General features: G+C 41.8%; 1 protein-coding gene across 1 annotated transcript in view; it reads left to right on the top strand.

Moving 5' to 3' along the window:
* Positions 1 to 21,024, top strand: part of MDGA2 (MAM domain containing glycosylphosphatidylinositol anchor 2) — a 256,212-nt gene that overhangs the window by 213,607 nt on the left and 21,581 nt on the right. Inside the window, exon 10 of the mRNA XM_009321639.1 lies at positions 13,976 to 14,153. Within this exon, the coding sequence (XP_009319914.1) occupies positions 13,976 to 14,153 (178 nt within the window). The remainder of the gene's footprint in view (positions 1 to 13,975; positions 14,154 to 21,024) is intronic.

Raw genomic sequence — 21,024 nt, 5'->3', positions numbered from 1 at the left:
TCCCTGTGACTGTTCCGTATGTGTCCTTCTGTCTTCTTTACTCTCCCACCTTCAAGACCTGTTCTAAAGATAGATTTGCTGTGTTCTCCCTGTGTTGGTAGGACATATCCATGCCTTATTTCATGGGCTGTAATGAACTTATTTTCACAGCATTCCTTTGAGATAATTTTATGAAACTGAAACATAGAGAAAGGTCAGCAATATTCACTGCTAGTAGGGCTCGCTTTGGGAAAGGGATTTCACCTCTGTGTATTTAAAGGCAGCATCAAGATTCACGCTCAGAGACGCTTCACCTGAAATCTGGACGTCCCATGTCACTGATAGCAGATGCTGTTACCCTCATGCTGGACGTATTTGTGCAGTGTTTCCCCTCACCACCCTCCTGAGACATCTCTCCATTTCCATGGGCTTTGCATCTGGTCTCCTGGGCAGGTTACCTGCAAATTCAGTGTTGCATCCAGGTGATGGGAGGGCAGTGGCAGCTCTTGGTAGAAACGTTAAAGAGCATGGCAAAAGAGCTTAGACTCCAAGGGAGGCAATGGTCTTCACCAGACTCAAACAAGAACATAGAGTTTCACTGCACAATACTTCACAGTGAAAAAAGTCCAGTTAGTGTTTTTTCTGTTGGCCAAGTATTGAGTATTCGCTGTATTTCTGGTCTTTGGTAACAAATGGAAGTGCTCTTGTGTGGCAAAGAAAGCTGTCACATCTCTTAGCATCTCCCCTCTGCTCTGGGGTGAGCAATTCTGGCAACCTGTACAGGGAATATTTATCTTCTGAGCTTCCTGACCTGTTTCTAAGGCCACTCAGGTTGAATAAGTATCTGCACGTCTCAACGGTGCATGAACTGAAACTATTAAATCTGTTTGAGGTCTGCCTGGATTTTCCCAAGCGCTGTTAATGAGTGCATTTACAAAATGAGTGCTGCAGATCTTTGGATGTGAAAATAAAAATGAGATTAATTGCCTACTTACCAATGGTCAAAGCTGAGACTTCACCAACATTGCTCCCCGTGAGCAGCCTTAATGACTGCGTAAGGGACAGCCAGTGCAGGACAGACCCCAGCACTGGGAACTCTGCAGACCAGGGCTTCCTCTTGCTGGGATCCTCCCTTGGCTCCTGCCTCCAGGTTTCTGCAAAACCAGCTATTACCTTTGTATAGTCTTACCTTTTTATCAGTCTTAAGCTGGTAGATTAGGAATCCCAGATGTCTGCTAGACACTTGGGTATATTATACTGGGCATAGTCTCGCTCTCTCTCACCATAAATTCTGTCCTTCCTGAAACAGATATATGTAATTTAGGAAAAAAATCATTGTAAAAAAATACATTTTGCCAAAAAAAAAAAAAAAAAAGAAGAGCAGTGCCATTACAAAACTAAACCTGTTTCTGCTCCGCAGTGACATACTATCTCTGTTCATCCAGCTGAGGCCGGGAAGGATTTCTTTATTTTTAAAAGTCCCGTGCAAATTTTAGTTGCAGTTTGGAGAGAAGAGATGGTAAATGAGAATTATCCTTCTTTTAATAATGCAATTAGTTTGGCAATTTCTTAAACACAGATTTTGCTTGCTCCTAGGTGAGGGATGTTTGTAGCTAAATTAGAACATACTAACCAGTGTATATGCTAAGTAAGCGCTTTCATCAAATAATGTACATTACAAAAATTATAAATTGTTGGGATGAGAGTGATTTGTCCCCAAAGACAACTGCTTCATCCATTCTTTTGCTGTTAGAGAATGTTTCTCTGAAACATACATATCTTTAAATTGAATACAAACCATATTGCCTTTCAATAAGCAAATGAGCACCCTACTGCAATGCATCTGTGTTTTTGAGCTGATTTAAAACATCACATTTACATTTTGAGAACCTCATTAAACATCTAGTGGCTATTTCCTTTCCTCTCATGAAGCAATTGTCTTAAGTATTTAAGAAATGGTTTGTTGAAACATTCATATCTGACAGTTGAGCTGTTAACTTACTGGCAAAAATTCATTCTTACTTAAAAAGTTAAGCAAAATCAGTATGTTCACTTTCCTTAGAAATGCACTTTGGCATCATGCGCTTGTCTTACTGCATTATTACTCGTTGATCTATTTATGCAGAGACTCATGTAGGTTGCTTAAAATGCAGCCTTATTTTTCCAGTTCATTTACCAAGACAACCTTGCTTGTTCACAGTATTGACTAAGCAGCGAAACTCCAGCGTGCCTTACTTTAAAAGGGTTGGGTTTCTCATCTTGATTGTAGCTACAGTCATTAATTTGTCATTATGTAATTATTTTGTATGAAAAAATATGGCCATTTGTAGATAGCTTTTAGAAATCACAAGAAAATGAGTTAGTTCACTAGCGACAGGAGTGCACTATCTGTCGTTCAAGATCCATCCGGAGAAAGTTCTAGCATTGTGGGATACTCACTAAGTCGTCGCCACTGAAATATGAAATGTGTCTTGGGATAGATAGATAGTGTCTTGATCATGGAAATGTAGTTGTTGGTATAAGCATGAAGTGTTTAGTTTAAACTTAGGAACTGAATCTTGATGCCACTTCAATAATATTATCTCTTGTTGCCTCCATAAAAATAATGGTGTGCCTATTGCCGATAAACCGGCTGCTTAATATGCAAAACCGCGTCCGTGCTGTTGGCAGTAACATCACCCGCGATGCGGCCATGCCGTGTGCTTTGAGGTGTGAGAGTCGGCGCCAGCCCGGTTTCCCAATACGTGAACTTCGAATTTGATATGTTACTGAGAAGGAATGAGAAAACTTTCTCGGAAAACTAGCCTTAACGTGGGTTAATAATTAACCCGCCTTTTGTGAACGCCTAACAGAACAGGGATTAAAAATTGAAAAACTCTTTTGGTAGATGTCTAGCAGTAGCAAAAGAGTAGGAGAACCTGCCCGCTGGGGTTGGGAACAGTGCAGCTCCTGTTTAATCCCGCAGACTTTAGTGAATTCATCTGGGAGCCAGCCAATTTTAAAGTCTTAAAATGGATTCTCTTGGTTTATATCACATTTTAGCCTGCCTTTAAGGAGGAAAAAAAAAGATACTGACTTGAATGCAGCATCATCACATTCAAGGTTGTGACTGATCTGAGTCCACACATTAGAGAAGTGCTCATTGTGACCCTTACCAAGAGCAAAATCATGCCGCCTGCTTTCAGTCAACGGGTGTTTCCACTGTTTCCATTAAAACGCGAGCAGAGAGGATGCATCTCCAGCGGGTCAAGCCAAACATGGCATGGTCGAACCTAAGAGGGTTAGGACTTCGTGGGTGATGGTAGTGATGAAGATACTCATTGTGCTGTGGGGAGATCAGGGCCACGCTTTACAGCCCTGAGTGCATTTTTATCACTAAGTTCCACAAAAAGAAAGATAATTAATTTTATACTTGTCTTCTTAGTAGTGTTCACATTTTTATTCAAACTGTAGATTACTTTGTTTCAAGAAGAGTTCCAAAACAATACAGAAAAAATAGCCCAGAGAGACAGTAGATATTAAACATCAATATGATACAGAAAACACTAGTTTTAGTGTACTGCTCAGGTGAGCTATGATCCTGGAGCAGAACAGACCTCAACCACAGAGAAGGAAAGGTGGCACTGGGGGTGCTGTGGCAGGGTCTGGGAGCAAGCGGTTGCCAGTCCTGAAGTGCTGATGGAGAATACGGTCAGCATGAGGTGCAGCCTCTTATCTGTGAGACCCTTTTGGCACTGTGAGTAGAGTTAGCTGATGGGTACAACGCTTCATCTATCATGAATAGCAGACTGGTATTTTGTTTTTTGGTTTAAATCGTGGAGTGAGGATGCATTCAAAATAATCGGCAATAAACTTGACATGTGCAACACCGTCAGAACACCTGTTTTGTATCACAGTGTAACTCAGGAGACGATAAATCCTCCTGCCTATAGCATTTATGGAAAAAGTAGTGTAGAGTACAGGGAGTTTCCATTTCTTAGTGTTGCTGTTTTACACAGCCGTTCATTTGTAACTCTCCTGCTCAGCACTCAGATTGAAGGATGAGGACAACCTTGTGTGTCTTTCGTCGTGGTGACTGCATAGATCTGGTCACCCTCTACTTGCTTCTGAAGGTGCTGAGGTCTGCCAAGACGTTGTCTGCACATAAGGAACATTTTTCTGTCTCATTAATAGCTCTCTGAAGAATATTCTGACATTAATGTATTTCAGCTTTGGGTTTGGCTTTGGAACTAGTGACCCAGATTCTTCCAATTTTCTGTATTTATTTCAAAGCATCCTTGTACATGTCCCCTGGTCATCGTTTGGAGGTGGCCAAGACTCCTGTAGTTGCTTTCATTAAATGTTCAATGATAAAGTGGTGTTCAGTCATGGGGGGAGCCTGAAGCTCATGAAATAAATTAGCAAACTCACACAGCATAGCATGCATCAGGTTAGGAACATAGGCAAATTCAGGATTTTTGTACTAGAAGGCCAGAAACGCTACATGTTGAATTGCCTTGACATTTTCTTTAATGTTTTCAAAGTGCATACAAAAATGGTCCCAAATGTCACTCAGAGTGTTTCAACGCTCCTGAAAGTTTATCGACCCAGAACAAACCCACTTTTGGACCTCACCCTCAAGCTCTTGCTTCACTGAGCACATGCTCCGTTTTGACTGGGCGGCTGTGGATATTTTTGTGCTTTTCCATACCAGCTCCTAAGTGGGTGGCGCAGGGGCCTTCACCCCCAGCACCCCGGGCAGCCCCCCCCCACCCCCCCCCCCTTTTTGTGCTTTTCCATCCCGGCTCCTAAGTGGGTGGCAGCAGTGGCTTCACCCGCAGCACCCTGTGCAGCTCCATGCCAGCAGCCTGCCGCTGCTCAGAACAGTTCTGGTCCCATCTGGGCATCACGTGGAGGTGTTTCCCTTCCATAGTTTGTCTTTCACCAAAGATAGATTCAGGTAGTTTTTTATAAATTGTAACAGTTAGTGAATCCCGAGTTGCACAAACATTCAAGCAGCGGTGAGCGAGTGCTTCCATTTCTCTGATATTTACTGTCAGCAGGATGAAAGCAAATGAAACAAGTGAGACTTTTCCCGGAGCAGACACGAAGGGTCTGCGGCTCCGATCTCCATGGTGGCTGCTCTGCTCCTCAGCAGGTGACAGCCACGTTCCCTGCACCGCCAGCAGTGATGCAGCCATGCTGACCTAGAAAACGAACGACTCCGCTTTAAAGAAGTAATAAAAAGTCAACCGGTACCTCTAAACCAGAGACTAACTTGTTCAAGCTTGTTATTTGAAAGATTAAAGTTCCTACCTTTCCTTTATTTTCAGTCTACAGATGTCTGCGGTCCCAGTCAGTTGATAATGAGAAAGTCTCTTCAAACAGCCCGGAGCAGGTCACTTCTCTGTACGCTTCCTTCTGGTCACCGTTTGGCTTTATTGTATTTTTAACTTCTGTTTTCATTCAGCAGCATACGGGGTCAGACGTATTCAAATACATATTGTGTGCTCGTGAAAGGGATTTCTGTGAAGGTTGCGTGGTCACTGGCTGCAAAATGGAGTATATAGTTTTCTGTCCGTGCTGTAGCACAGTTCTCATACCCATGGATGTACAGGTATGCATCAGATATGCCACAAAGGAAAAAGTGAACGGGGATAAATTTTATTGCCTTTCTGATTAAAGAAAGTCATACCTATTATAAATACAGAGTTTCCTTTGTCCCTGTGTGTAAGGTTGTTAAAAGCAGAGCAACAACGACAAGGTTCCAGCTATGAAATATCCCAAATTACAATTTACTTAGCAAATGGACTGAAGTGCCCTAATTCATGTCTTAAAAGATGTTTTTATTATAATTCATTTGTAGGGACAAACAGAAGGCAGTGTATTTTCAGGGAAAAACAGAAGGCAGTGTATTTTATCTTCCAATTAATGAGTTTTTAGCAGATATTTGTGCTGTATTTTGATTTTACTCTGATAAAAATGACCTCTCTCTTTTCCTGGGTTACCATTTTCCACCCTGCCTTTAAAACCTGAGGTGTAATACATATTTAAAGAGGACTTAACTGTTGGATCATCTACCTTGCAGCTTTCGCATACCAGCTTTCCTTAAATTGTTTCCATCTCTTCTTCAAATATCAGGCCATAAATTTGGATCATGGACAGATGTTTCTGACATCTGAACCACTCATCCATCAATTTGTAGCCCATAAAAACCGCATCTATAACATTCTGCATCTTTGGACTCCAAGCTCCTAATTACTAAAGACTCGGAGACTTTTAGTTTCTTAAAAAAGAAAAAAAGAAAGAGAATTTTTTTTTTTATGCTTTTGTGTGTACCAAATAAAACCAGTTACACAATGTGGTAAACATGAAGTAAGTAAAATGAATGGTAGGAGCAAATACGGAATGATTGTTAATGTAATCCTGCAAGAAGAAAGTCGATTACATGCCTGCGTTTGTTCTTATGGATTAGAAGTTAGCTAATTGAAAAAGATTGTGCCCGCTGTTAAGTGTGCTTTAGATGCTCTGTTTTCCAGGCAGAAAAGAGGGAAAGAAGAGGTTTATCATGTAGCTGCCGCTTCCATATGCCTCGTCTCCTGGTGAAGGGAGGCTGAGCACTGGGTGCTGGTGACAGCACCCGGCAGCAAAGGCAGGTCCTGCCCAGCGGAGGGGTGGCCACGTGCTCCTCCAGCAAACATCTCCAGCCCCATAACGGTGTCCAAACTCACCCAGGGCACTTTGGCTCAGAGTATTGTTCCTGGCTGCAGCAAGCAAACCCCGTGGCATGCTCGCTGGGGGCTGGGTTTGACCTTGTGGCTGCTGTTGCTTCGACAGTGGCTGGCATTTGCAGGAGAGCAGAGAGCAGGTACCAGCTCAGCACGGAAACAAATGTGAGGTTTTGGCAGTTCCTCTGATTGCGTGTGAAAATGTTAAAAAAGAAAAGAGGTGTCATCAAGAGGAGTATTACACGATGCGCAGTGGAAAATAAACTGATGATGAGCGTGGCAGAACATGCTTTGCAGCTGGCCTTGTTGTTTTTGCCTGAATTACAGATATTTGTCACTGTGAGTCATTTCAGGGCCATAGCTATCCTTTGAAATGAAGATGACACAGGAGCCACCTACCTGATAAGGTTTATGTTCAAAATCAGAGAGCTCTGATTATATTGCTGGGCAAAATCATTAAAGAAGAGCAGCCACTGGATTTCCACAGCGGAAACGAGGCAAACGCTACACGGGAGTGTTCCCTCTGCGGTGTGCAGGTAGCAGAAGTATGTGCCCGTGAACTCAACACTGCTATTTTATATGCATAACTGCTAAAGTAAACTCTTTTTTTGTTAAGGAAAATCAATTGTCGTCGTTGTTATAAATTGTAAAGAAATTACTTTAAAGGCTGCCACAGTTTTTTATAGGAGTATACAGTAGACTAATTTACATTGTATCCAGTTGTCATTAATTAAAGAGATGCTTGTCTGACTTTCTGAGTCAGTGAAGAAATTTATGGTTGAAATCAATAGGCCAAGTACAATGGACTAAGGATGTGTTATTTTTTATAAACATAACTGTGCATATAGGCAATCAATATTTAATCATCCCATAGGATTAATTTGTCAAGAAATCTATATGTTCAAGTCTTTTAGAGAATATAGTGTTTCTCAACAACAGGCAAAGAATAAATACCCTTTCATTGACAGCATAGAGGAGATGGTTTCAGCCTGCTGCAATAAAACGCTGCCGCACTTCTACAGTCCCCTCTCCCTGATATCAGGGAAATACATTTTGCTTTTCTGTTACATTTAGGGAACAAAGTTTTCTAAATATTCAAAGATAACCAAGAAAAAAGGAGTCCCTGTGAAGCCTTCTGTGCTCTGGATTGACTGAACGTAGGTATGCTCTGCTAAATTAATTACAAGTTAGGCACATGATAATGCTAATAAATGCTCCAGGAAATAATGTGGTTTTTCCTCAGTGCTTTGCAAGTATTCACAAACCATTGGAAAACTGTTCTTTCAGCTTGGTCAAAGTAAATTTCCCAAAACGTATTTCATCCTTATCTTTGTAAGGCAAATGGCTTTGATTATAAGAATTTTCCTCCTTCAAAAATTCTTTTTCAAACAAATCCTCATTCTTACTAAGTTTAAAGCTCTGGACACATGAATTGACATGCGGGCAGATGTTTTACTGTTGTGTTTGCTTGTGTATTCTCCCTTTGAAAAATCAATTTTGACTTTTTAATATACAAAGGCACAGCCTGAATGTCAGGGAGAGGCCGTGCAGGTGATTTCCAGGAAGTGGGTGATGCGGATTTGGCTCCTTCCCATTCAAGGGAGCTGGAGGAGATGCCCAGACCTGTGGAGGCAGACAGTCAGTGCTGCAGGAGCAGGAGCAGAGGGCTGGGTTCTTCTCGGTGCTTTAATACCAAGCAACGCGTGACCAAGAGCTTTGAGTGCCTCCTACGTGGGTTTTGGCTTTGCAGAGCCTCCCCAGTTTCGTGCTAGGAGTTTGAACCGCCCTAAGCCTAAGGTGTTGCAGGCATCTAAATCGTATTTTAGGGTGTCTTGGGCGTTTCAGTGTTGGTGTTAGATGCCTCAGCATCATGCAGACCTTCAAAAATATTGTGCTAGAAAACCCTTGTTCCTCCAGGTGGTTGCATGGCTCTCTGACTCCCTGTAGAGCTGACCTTCATTTTTTTCTGTATCCCATCAGCAAGTAAAGGAGCTCAACTGCTACGCTTATTTTCAACAGTTTTGATACTTGTCAGCCAAGGGTGCCGTTGCTGTTTCACACCAGGGTTGGGAAGAGGCTCCGTGGTGGTGCCCAGGCTGCTGGCAGGGGTCCGGCAGGGATGTCCCAGGCTCCGGGCGTGATGCCTCCATGCAGCCACCTCACTTCCAGCGCAGCTGCCGGGCTTATTTTCCTAATGGAAAGAGAAGGTTGAAAGCTGATTGTGGCGAAAGCTGTGCGGGTACTGATTTTCTTTATTTGCTCGACAGCAGAGCTGAAACAGCAGGCAAGGGGACATTTTGTGTCAACCCTAGTGACAATTTTGAGACGTTTGGGTTTTTTTTCTGGTTTCCATGGTAAAAATAAGACTTAGAAGAGAGCTGGTGTTGATTGCAAGGCAAAAAGACGTGTGTTGCTTCCTATGGAGAAATACCAATATCCAGTGCTGGCTTAGGATGCATAATACTGAAATGAAAAATCAAATTGTTTTGCTCTCAGAATGAATAAAATAATGGAGCTTCTTTATTGCTTTTGTTTGGGTGGTTGTAGAAAAGGGTGATAACCTAAGGCAGCAACTGAATTTGATACAAATTCGTGACTAGTTTTGGTAATTGTAAGGTTTAAACGTGAAGTTTTAACTATTAAAATTATGTGCTGAAGTCTCTGCTTCAGTATTTCCTTATCCAAAGATGAGGTGTAACAGGGAATATTTTTACAGTAGACCACTGTAAGGAATCAGAAGTACCTCTAAGCAACGGCTAGCTAACTTCAAACAACTGCCAGAAAGTCAGTATTAGCTCACACAACTGGAAGCACAGTTTTGTTAATACAGTACTCACAAATGTAATTGGCAGCCAACATGATGGCATAAAACACGTGGCTTAAAAAAACACTAATGATGTCTATTAAAAAAAAAAAAAGATTTTTTTTTAGTGTTGAAAATTAGGTAATTTTCTCCAGAGTTTTATATTTCTCTGATTCTTATTTTTTGTGAAAGGGACAGACACAATCATGTAATTATTTTTGGTAGTATACTGCTCACTTTTGGGGCATAGTCAATGGTTTTAATCTTCCTTGCGAAGATTGCTTGTACTCAACTTGATAGTTTGATTTTAAAAAAATAAATAAAATAAAAATTGGAATCCATTGCAAAGAACAAGCAGCAATAATTACCATGGAAGTAAGATCAGGGAATTTTCCTTTTGAAGGTCCAGGTGGGTTCACGAGGTCTGCAGAGCACTTTCTTTTCCAGTATCTTAGCATCACTTACATTTTTTGGGGAGCTGTTCGGGCAAAATAAAAAAAAAATGTATAGACCTTAGGTTTCCATTTGTGGGCTGAATTAGCTGCATATAAATTTGTTCCCCATTTGTGAATTCTATAAATTGCTGCTTACCATTTTCATTTTAAAATCAAGTACGTATTTCAGACAAAACACTCGGTCTTCATTACAAAGTTTTTGAGAAATTGTGCCAGGAACTGCACTAGGTACCTTGTTGTAATCACCGTCTATAAAGACCTGGTGAGTTCAGCTCCTACCACAGTTTGGCATGGTCAGAAATACTGGGTAGAATGGAGTTTCTCAGGAATTTTATTTTCTTTAATAATTTTTATTTCAGTGTGGGAGCAGGGATGTGTGAATGAAAAAGTTTCTCTTTGAGAAAAAAATTCTCATTTACCTTGGTCATTCTTGCATTTTCAGATGTACCTGAAGGACATTTTAAAATAGCCATGTTGAGTTTAGAAAATTTCAAAGCTGTGTTTAAGAAATACAAAATCAAAAATACTTGCATATTTAAAATATAAGATCATTTTATTTGGCTGGCTAGGTAACTTGGTAAATTTACGAGCATTCACAAAGGCTTGTTTCCAGTTTCTCCCCTTAGAGCAGTAGCTTTCCTCTAGCAGCACTTTCCAGTTTGACCGCGCTATGTGTGGCGAGCATCCGTCCACTCGGGTCCAGCGGGAAGATCCATATGGGCAAATTCCCCATGCACCGCTTTAAAAATACACTCTAAATCTTATCGTCATTATCCTTAATATCTTCTCTGCAGCACACTCACCACTTTCCTCTCAAGGACAATGGTCTACTCGAGACAAGGCTTATCCGTTACTGGGAGGACTCCCTGACAGCCTGTGAAGGTGCACGGTGCCTTATGCATTATTCAATGTATATGAAAGGTCCTGGTGCCCCTTCTGTTTGTTTCTGCAACGTTTTAAATAACCTGTGAGCATTTAATGCAGATCAGAATTCAATGGCTGTTTTACCGGGCGTGCATGAGCAGCAGAGCCCTGTCCTTGCACCTTCACGCACTTTTCCACGTGTAGCATTGTCCATGCGCAGCACTTGTCACTTCTTTCCTGAGCGCTCGAGTTTCAGCGGTGCCTGGAAGTTTTCTTTGAGATGGGAGCAGGAGAGGTGTGCGTGGCATAAAAACAGGGCTGCTGGCGGGCAGAGCAGAGGACAGGAGGAACAGTTGCCCTAATGCGTGCTGATGTTTGCTTCGCGAGCTGTGGGACGTCAGAGTAACACACTGCAAAGCCTGGGTGAAGCAGGTGTCTGTGGCATGTTCTTATTCATGGGTATTTAAAGAAGAGAGAAGGAGAAATGACTGAATTTCTGTTAAACAACCTGTACCTTGGGTTTCATTGTCCCTTTTGTTGATCTCAGTACTTAGGTACAAAGAGCTGTGAAAGAGATGGGATCTAACAGCATCTTTCAAATTGAAATTTTTCATGAGCTCCACTGGGATGATCTCTTAAAGATACAATATAAATTCACATATTTGCGGTATCTTTATTACCTTTAATAACTCTTTGTAGTGTAGTGGCTTTGGAAAACCACTAACAGAGGAATGCTCCACAGTTCCAGGCTGTGTACAAAGTTGTGGTGGACATTTCATTAATAGCATCTTATGAAGTGGGTCATTTTAATGCTTGCAACAGGGAAGAGGTGATGCTGCTTTGGGCTAGACACTCAGGCGATGCTGCTCGGGGCAGACACTGTAGGTTGTGGAGCTGCAGCATCTCGGCTCAGCAACTCGCAGCTCCCGGCCCTGCGCTGGCATGCCCAGGCTCCTCAGCAACGCGCTTACCTCTCGTCCTGCTCTGCACCCACGCGTCCATCCAAAAGCTTTCTGGTACAAGGGCCGGGTTTCAAGGGCCTGTGCGTGTGCAGGATTTGTATTAACTGACGTACCTCTGCCTTGCACATCGGGCGGGCAGGCAGCAGTGTGGTTTTTCCATGCGGTAACTTGTTTTTGCATTTCTAACCTAATCTGAGATTTTTTCCCTAGCGTTTCTCCTATGCATGGCTTAACCCCTGCAGGGCCAGCCCTGAAGAGCCACCTGAGCCTATAGCATGGCTCACCCAGCGTGTGCAAGAGCAGAAACCCTGAAATAACCTCTCAGATGCACTCAGCGTTGGTCTAACTCAAGCCCTGCAAAGGCTCAAAGTGCAGTAAAACACACGCTGACTTTGGTGGCAGCAAAGCGAAGCTGATGTCTAGAGCTGTTCCATCATCCCAACTTTCTTAAGAATTCCTCTTGCTTTTTTGCTTCGCAGTCCGAGTTTTATTTCATGGGCATATAGCTGTACTTGTGTAACATGCTTTAACGATAAAAGTATTGACATCTCTGTCCCACTGCTATGAATTTAAAGCTTGGAGTTTGTTAATATTGCTGCAAATATAGTTTATTTGGATGAAATGTGGTAGATTTAGTACTACCTTTCAGCAATTTCAATGTACATTTTTATTGCATCAGCAAATTAAAGTTTTGGAATAACAGGTTTTCTATCCTTAATTAACTCTGTATTGGTGAACATGTAATAGGTAAGAAATTCAGTAAGCTTAGTGGAACATCTCATTTTAGCATCACTGCACCTGTACAGTTGTCTTGGGATGTGTGGTAAATATTTAATGATTTTTTCCTTTGTTTTCTGCAGCTAGTGTCTGTAATAAGGCAGAGTATCTGCAAGTAATATTGCAATGTCAAGTCACTCTGCTGCCTAAAATGTGTATGATTTCTGCTTGTCTATAAACTAGTTAAAGTAATGTTAGACACAATGTGGCACTCTCTTCTTGCGGTGCCTTCTTCTTAATTAGATTTTTTTTTTCTTTTCATTTCTTGGTAAGGCATATAAATAAAAGAAACTATAGATTTTGATGCTGAAAACACTGTGCAGTCTATAAAGCACAAAAATGTATGCTTTGCTTTTTTTTAATAAAACAGCCTCTTGTTTGCTCATATTGACTCATTGTTCTCTGAAATCCATCCATCTTTGAGACTACAAGGATTGCTGATAATTATGCACTAAGGCCATTAATGGCTAGCCTATTTCTTTCTCACTCATCAACAAAAGTGGTAAGTGCTTGGAAATCAAACTGCATTTCGGTTCTTCAGTATGCTCTTGTTAGCTTCAAATGATGCCCCAAATGACAGCTGTGAAACCTCATTGCCTCTAACGAGGAGGCAGCACCCAGCTCACGGAGCCCGGTGTGCACAGTGGCAGAAAACATGTCTGCCACCGCAGCTGGCCAACGTTATTTTAAAATCATGGAGAGCATGGGGCTACTAGACACGAGGAGCCAATTTACCTGGTCAGGTTTGAAGGGATAGCGTTTGAGAGCTAGTAAATTCAGCTTCGGTAAGCTGATGAAATGAACTGAAATGAACAGCATTTTTTTTTTTTTTAAGGAAGAAAAAGATTATTTAACATTTTAACAAATGGGTTTGAAACATAGGGGCAGGTCTGCGGAGAAATTCAGGCTCCTAAAGATGGAAGAATTCAGTGAGATTTTGAAAAATGCCGCAGCATCTGCTTGGATGCTTGGGTGCTTACAGGCCATCACAAATCGTGCGCTTCGTCCCTTGCTGTAGTCTCTGTCTGGTGAGCGTCAGAAATGCTCCTGAACTGAATTAACACTGTGCTTTTCCTGCATGCAGCAAACTTCCGAGTGCTGCCCAGCGCCTGCAGCCGTTGGGCTGCCCCAGGTTTGGTGCGGGACCTGCACGGGCAGAGGAGGACAGGCAGATGGCAGGCAGGGGTGGCCTCTTGGTAAAATGAGTTTGCAGTCTGTCATCTCATCTGTCTGTTACAGAAACGCTCAGTAGTGGGTTATTTCAGGGAGGTTCGCGTTCTTGCTGTGTCTCTAATCCTCCGGGGTTGTTTGAAGGTTTAAGGAAGCGCCCGGGGTTGCACAGGTCTGCGTGTGCTCCGGTTCATTTCAGCGGTGAAGACAACATCTATCCCAAAAGCTCTGACATTTGCATCCTTCTTTTGATTTTAGGCTGGACAACAGCGTTGGTGGGAACAGGAAATTACAGTGAATGGAAATATTCAAAAGGGAGAATTAATTACCTACAACCTAACTGAGCTGATCAAGCCAGAGGCATATGAAGTCCGTCTAACGCCCATCACCAGATTTGGGGAGGGGGACTCAACTATTCGGGTCATCAAGTATAGTGGTAAGAAGACCTTCGTGTACAAGCAAATGCGTTGCGGTGCATTCTGCACAATTCGGTCTGCTGCACAGGTTACGGCTGCGCTGGGTTGCACTGTGTAAACTGATTGCCAGTCCTGCAAATAATGCTGCAAGGGACGAGTGTGGGCTTACAGGAAGGAGGGTTCTGGGTAGAATGGGGTAGAAACGATAGTCTCCACCTCTGGGAAGTTTCACAATAAAAATAAAAATTAAAAAAAAAATCTCTGAACAGCCAAAATGCAAAATCATATTGAATTTTCTGTGAAATAAAGGAAAAAAATAGAACCAATTAATGTTAGCTTCATGAAATAGCTCATTTCAAGAGTTTGTTCTTACTTAGAACACTTCGAAGGGCGATGAGTTTTGAAGAAAAATCTACAAAAGTAGTATTCTGAAGGTGTCAAATCACTGTTTTGATATCATCAAAATACGTTTTTTTTCCGCCAGAATGAGCACTTTTTGAGAAGTTTTTATTTGAACGTGAATGATTTTTTTTTAAAAAAGAACTGACCATTTCTAGTCCTGTGTAAGTGGAAAAGGGCATTTATACATTTTCCTCTAAAAGGTCAAGCCGTGACAAAGATTTGTCCACTTTAATCTAACAAGAAAAATACAGCATTCTTACATCCTTTCATTCAGTCTCCCAGCATTACCAGGAAGTAATTCTTAGAGCTCTGAAAAATCCCTCAGAATACCTTTCTTAGGGTATTTATTTAATGAATAACTGATTCACTTTTTTGTTTTTCCTCTGTAAAAATTACAATGAATGGGCAAGAGGTACCTTAGAGAGAAGGTAGCTTTACTGAAGATATCATTGTGCAGTTTGCAATGGGAACCTGGTGTGCTGAGCAGAAAGTTTTTATAATTGAAAAAGGGAAGCGTGTGCCAGGGGGAGATATTTGTAAGCACGGAATCATGAAAGTGCGAGTTTATCATCCGGGGACAGACTTTTTAGCAGGGCCTGTTGCGACAGGACAACGGCTAATTGTTTTAAACTAAAGGGGGGTAGATTCAGACTAGATCTAAGGAAGAAATCATTTACGCTGAGGGTGGTGAAACCCTGGCCCAGGTTGCCCAGAGAGGTGGTGGATGCCCCATCCCTGGAAACATTCCAGGTCAGGCTGGACGGGGCTCTGAGCAACCTGATCTAGTTGAAGATGTCCCTGCTCATTGCAGGGGGGTTGGACTAGATGACCTTGAGAGGTCCCTTCCAACCCAAACCATTCTGTGATTCTAGGATTCTATGATACTATGATGAGGAACCTTCCTAATCCCGCAGGACAAAAGCCAGGTGACACACAGGTCAAGTCACAGCTAGCCACGTAGGTCCAATTGCTCCAGGAGCTGGCTGCAACAGTAATTAGTGCTTTACAGATACCTAAGAGAGCCCAAAGCAGGAAATCACATGCAGCAGAATGCCCAACAGCAACCTACAGTTCAAGAATTACTTTCAAAAATCATTAACAAATAATTTAAAATAATGAACAAATCTGAAAAAGAATTAAATGTCTTGTGCATTTTATGTGCAATTCTTCATGATCAATGATTAGCTCAGCCCTACTCAATCTCATAAAAAATTATTTTTATCACTGTGTTAATATCAAGGGAAAAAATTACATTAAGCAATCTTAAACATCAATTCTAAAGAATGTAGTTGCACATTTCACTAAATGCCAGATCTGCTAACGATGGTGATGGATGAATCTGAGGTTTTGCCTGTTACAGGAAAGTGTTTGCAAAGTCTGTGTTTCCCAAAGCTCATGAGAACAAAATTTCAGTCAAAAGGACTTGTTTACTAAATCTATGAACATACAAATGAGGCGAAGATGGTCATTCAGCTGCAGTTCCTCTTGGGCTTTGGCTCCTCGTTGGGCCTCCTTACCCTAATAAGTGCCTGTTTTCTGACACTAGCGGTAGGAGTCCGGTCTCTTTGGGGCTCCCCGCACACACAAGAGAAAGACCCAGGGTCTTCCCGAAGGTGATCAGGAGCAGAAGCTTCATTCAGGCATTTGGGATTTCTCTGCAGCAATCCCGATCTCTCTGTGCTGGCCGTGATAAGGAGACTTGTGTGCTCACAACCGGCTCGTGCCAGGCAGCCGCTGCCTGCTTCCGTGGACCTCGAAATTTGTCCAATGGCTTAAATGCTGACCAGTGCTCCTATAAGGAGAAAAAAACACCGTTTAGGTCACTCAGTCACTACTGCTCTTTTTTGGTGGTGGTTGTACCCTGGCAAGTCTCAGGAGGTTGACCGAGGTCTCGGCTATGGCTCACAACCGTGCTGAGTTTGAGGTTTTAATGCAACATTACGTGATTTACATTTCTAGCCCCTGGCTGGCAGGAAGAACGTTCCCATGCAGCATAAAAGGCATATTTTGTCTACTGCAAATTTTTCTGCTAGAATCTGCCATTAGCGCAGATGTGAATAACATCCCATTTCAAACGTGCTGATGAGGTGCCAATGCAAAATCCAGCCGCCCGGGAGAGAGGAAGCCATTGCCTTGCGCCCCAGATGGAGAGATGCTTTTGGAGCAATACTCAGTGCTACTCTGGTGCCGGCAAATTCACAGCTTCAGAAATCATGAGCCAGATGCTAATCAATAAGATAAACCTAAAGCGACTTCCCTTTGAAGAGGGATCCCAGAACCGCTGAGGCTTTGTGTGCTTAAAATATACATTTTACCTCAGCATTCGTTCAATGACTATAGTGTCAGCAAACTGTTACCAGGCTAATTTTAAGGATATTATAGCTTCAGCTATAAAATAATGATACCACGTACATTATTATAGTGCAAATCCAATACTTATCATCTGAAATGCTGGAGTCTTAGAAAAGCAGTTAATGGGCTAGCGGAACACACAGCAGCAGGCCTGCATTGATGTAAGAAATAATTATAAACATTACTCAGAAAATAAAAAACATCATGTGAATGTTTCTTAAAAGGAGAACTAAGATAATTTTTTACATTTTTCTCCCATTACATTTTTTTTAATTGTGAGACCTCAGGCAAGGAGGAAAACATTTGAATTTTCATCTTTTCAGTGGGATTTTGTGTGTGTGCGTGCGTGTGCCTCTGTGTGTTCGGTTTTGATCAGTACCCCCGAAGTACACCGGCCTCTAGCAGCATCAGCCCTTCTTTCTCATTCCACCACTTTAGGAATACTCTTTTTGGAGGACCAGGACCCAGGGCTGTGTCCATTCAGGTCTTGAGTATCTCCAAGGATGGAGACTTCACAATCTCCTTGGGCAACCTGTTCGGTGCTCGATCACCCTTAGAGTAAAAAAGCTTTTTTCTTAGGTTTAAAATGCACCGATGTATTTGTATTGCTGGTGAGGATTCCCATTGCAAACATTTTTTCCCTTATTTATTTTAAACTTTAAGCAGGCTAATAAGATTTCACCCCATTTTAAAGAAATGCGGTGTGGAAAACAGATCAGACACGTCATAGAGTTGCTAAAAATGGCAGCAGTGTCTTTTGCCTTTAAGAAATGCATTAACTTTTACAGTTGAGTTTCATTTTTGTGCAAGTAGAGGACAGATAGGCCATGCACTACCTAGATTTTATTTTGACAGCTTAAGCTTGTCTTTTGTAGTAGGACAATCTTGGGTAGGTACCGCACAGAAATGATCTCTCAGAATAGTTGTAAAGTGTGTAAGGATCAACATGACATTTCTAGTGTATTGGTTGCGTTTGCTGCCTTCCTAGAGAGGAAAAGGTGTCTCCAGATTTCTTCCAGGGGATTAATCACCCTCTGGACATGCCCATATCTCCCCAGTGACTTTAGAGACACTCCAACAACACTCTTAGATGAGGTGTCTAACTTCTAGATCGCTAAAGTTAAGCCACATTAATCCTACCTGTGAAGTCATTTTTATTGGGTTACACTCCTTTGTACGTGATGCAGAGCACATTTTTAAATTAAAACCCACAACTGGAGATTAACGTGGAAATTGCTAATAGATAAAAATAACAGCTTCCAGTGTGCTAGCCTGGTAGCCATCTGAATGTCCAAAATAAGGAGACTGTTAAAGCAGGAAAACCTCAGTAATGAGCTCTTTACAGTATACCCTGCCATCCCAAGTGGGAGCTGTAAATACAAAATAAAAACTCCGCAGCATCCAATCCCATGAATCAAAACCTTACCCATAGCGCAAGCATTTCATAGGGTAATCCCTCCCTTGCCATGAATTATTCTCTCCTCTGCATGCCGAAAGGACAGGAGAAAAGAGCAATCATCACAGTAGGAGCGACATTGATAATTACAGCCAAACATCACTTGACAAATTCTTTGGTAGATACATATGTTACTCTGCTAGTGAACACAGTCTGCCGAGTAAATACAAACAAGGCAATTTAAGTAGCACTAATGAGTGTTTTGTAGGCTAATATAAAACAGATATGTCTCGTAGTAACAGCAGATGTGTCTCGTAGTAACAGTTTAAATATTATCTCCATCACTTTAGATAAATCTCTGTGAGCCTATTTGATATGAACTGGCTGTAAAGTCCTCCAACTCCTCCAATTAAAACTTTAGCACTCGCAGTTTTAGATACGCACTTAGGTTTAAATATTTTTAAAGTTAACCAGTGATTAAAGAAGCAAGTTTTAACTCCCTTCTATGGAAAAAGCCAACAACCCGTTACTACTATTGGTATGTAGAGTCAGCCCCTTGCGACAGTGGCAGATAGATGATGATGGCCAGTCGCTCTGTAGTCCAGCTTGCTTATTTTCATATGAGGATTAGAGACTCCCCAGATTCTGTATGGAAGAAGGGTATATAATTGTGGTTATTATTTATTGCTATTATTCTTGTTGTTATTATATTTCTAGCCCCAGAAAAATAAAATTGGTACAAAATAGGGCATAAATGATAGGATTTGTAAGTTTGCACAGGCATACATTTCCAGTATTATCCAGTGTTATAAATAGTAAGTTAGGATGATTGCTATTATGGGAGGAAGAAAGCCGTGTCCTTGTAGAGTACCAATATTTACAGTGAAGATTGCATTTCCTGTGCAAACCAAGTGCTTAGAGGTACGGACTCTTGATCTTGATTAAAGCTTTTAGGGGCTGGTTGTAATTACCACAAGTAACCAGTTTCCAGTGGTAAGAAACATAGCAGCTGAACATATAGCATGCTTCTACTTCCCTCTGGCTTTATGTTCTTCGTAGTTAGGAAAGCTTGGTTTGCAGCTATTTTTTTAAAGGAGGGACGTAATGTTGCAGTCTCTGAAGGACACCTCACTTGCAAGCTGAACAAGTGTTTGTGATGGGAAGGATCCGTGGGAAATGTAACTGTCTTTGCGTATATGCAGTTGCCCCTAATAGAAGGGCAAGCATTAAGAAAAACCATTCAGCCCTCATTTTTCTGCTGTGACCTGCACAAATACAGATCACCGAAAAGTAAAATCATCCAACAAACTGAAATTCCAGCAGGTTTTATTCTCTGCTCGCTGGAGGAACGGCAGGAAGATTAAGGGATCATCCGTCTTGGCTCTAACCAAGCTCAAACATTTCATGACACTTTGTTCTCCTCCCGAGATTCTCCGCCAGCAAAACCTTCCTCCCAGCACGAGCCGGGGTCAGCTGAGCAGAGCAGCGATAACCCTCTGAGGTGCACAGATTTTCCAGACGTTTCAAAGTCAGCCTCAGGAATTTACTCCCTCAGTCATCCGTTAATTTCCCTTTATGGCTAATTTAACTTGCTACCTGTGTGTCATGCACGCAGCAACCTTCCCTTTCCGCAGTGAGAGCTAGAGCCATTACATGTTGTCTTATAGCAGCGTGCTGGATTACTTAGAAGAGCGGGCTTTCTGGTTTTTTGTTTGGTTGTGGTGGGTTTTTTCCCTAGTTTATGATTAGGTAAGTTCAGCCTAACTGCTTTAATTTGTTTTTCTGCTTTTGTCAATCAGTGTGAACTGAAGCTAGTTTGGCAAGAAGCCTTTTTTGCTCTGCTGTGAGCAATCTGAATAGCATGACTCAAGGTTACACGCTGATGATAGTTCCCATAAAAGCCCATACCTTTAGTTACAAATCAAGCATCAGTAAATCTAGTTCCCAGCAATTTCAGCTAATTCCAAGTTCAATCACTCAAGGATTTCACAAAATGAATGTTTCTTGGAGAATGAAGGGTAATTTGTTGGTAAAAGCTATGAGGTTATCTAATACAATGTAATGACTAAGTTTCTTAAGCAGGTTGCACTGTTCATTTGTTTCAGAGAAGGCAAGATGAAATGGCAGAGTTGCTAATTTAGAGCTGTTTTGAAAACTTCAGATTGAATCTAGAGCTACACAGAATCCGTGGCTGGGGTCACAAACCAAAAATTCATGTCTGTAAACATGGCGCGGGAAGGGCAGCAAGAAAACGTGGAGCAACACTCATACTGAAGTCTGGCATTACCAGATGTACCCATTATTTGGCGATAAAATTTTATTTCAAATTTTCTGTTAATAACATGCAATTCCAACCGTGAGCTTAGCATCCTTCTGTTTCTCACATGCGTAAGGGCTTATAGCAGAAGGGCCCTGTTTCCTAAGTCATCCATCCTCAAATTTACCCTTCTGCAAACAGGTAGCACAGAACCGCAGCCTAATTTCTCATTCAAACCCATTTCCCATGTTTAGCATTGTCCAGGTTACTCTGGACCTAAACCTGGCTAGCCATTCCCATGGTTAAGATATCTGTAGGCACTATTGAGGTGGGATTTTTGTTGTGTTTCAGCCTATTAAGGTATTAAGTAGATGAACTTCAATATTAAAGAATTATGGATGTGGAGGTTTTTGTAATTTTGCCAAGGGTCTGTGAAATAAGAGTGCCAGTTTTATCAGCTTCCCCAAAGATTCCCCGTACCCAA

Source organism: Pygoscelis adeliae, unplaced genomic scaffold (genome assembly GCF_000699105.1).
Source record: "Pygoscelis adeliae isolate BGI_AS28 unplaced genomic scaffold, ASM69910v1 Scaffold43, whole genome shotgun sequence".
NCBI classification, from domain to species: Eukaryota; Metazoa; Chordata; class Aves; order Sphenisciformes; family Spheniscidae; genus Pygoscelis; species Pygoscelis adeliae.
Note: the sequence above shows the minus strand (reverse complement) of the source record. Positions and strands in the feature narration are given on the sequence as shown.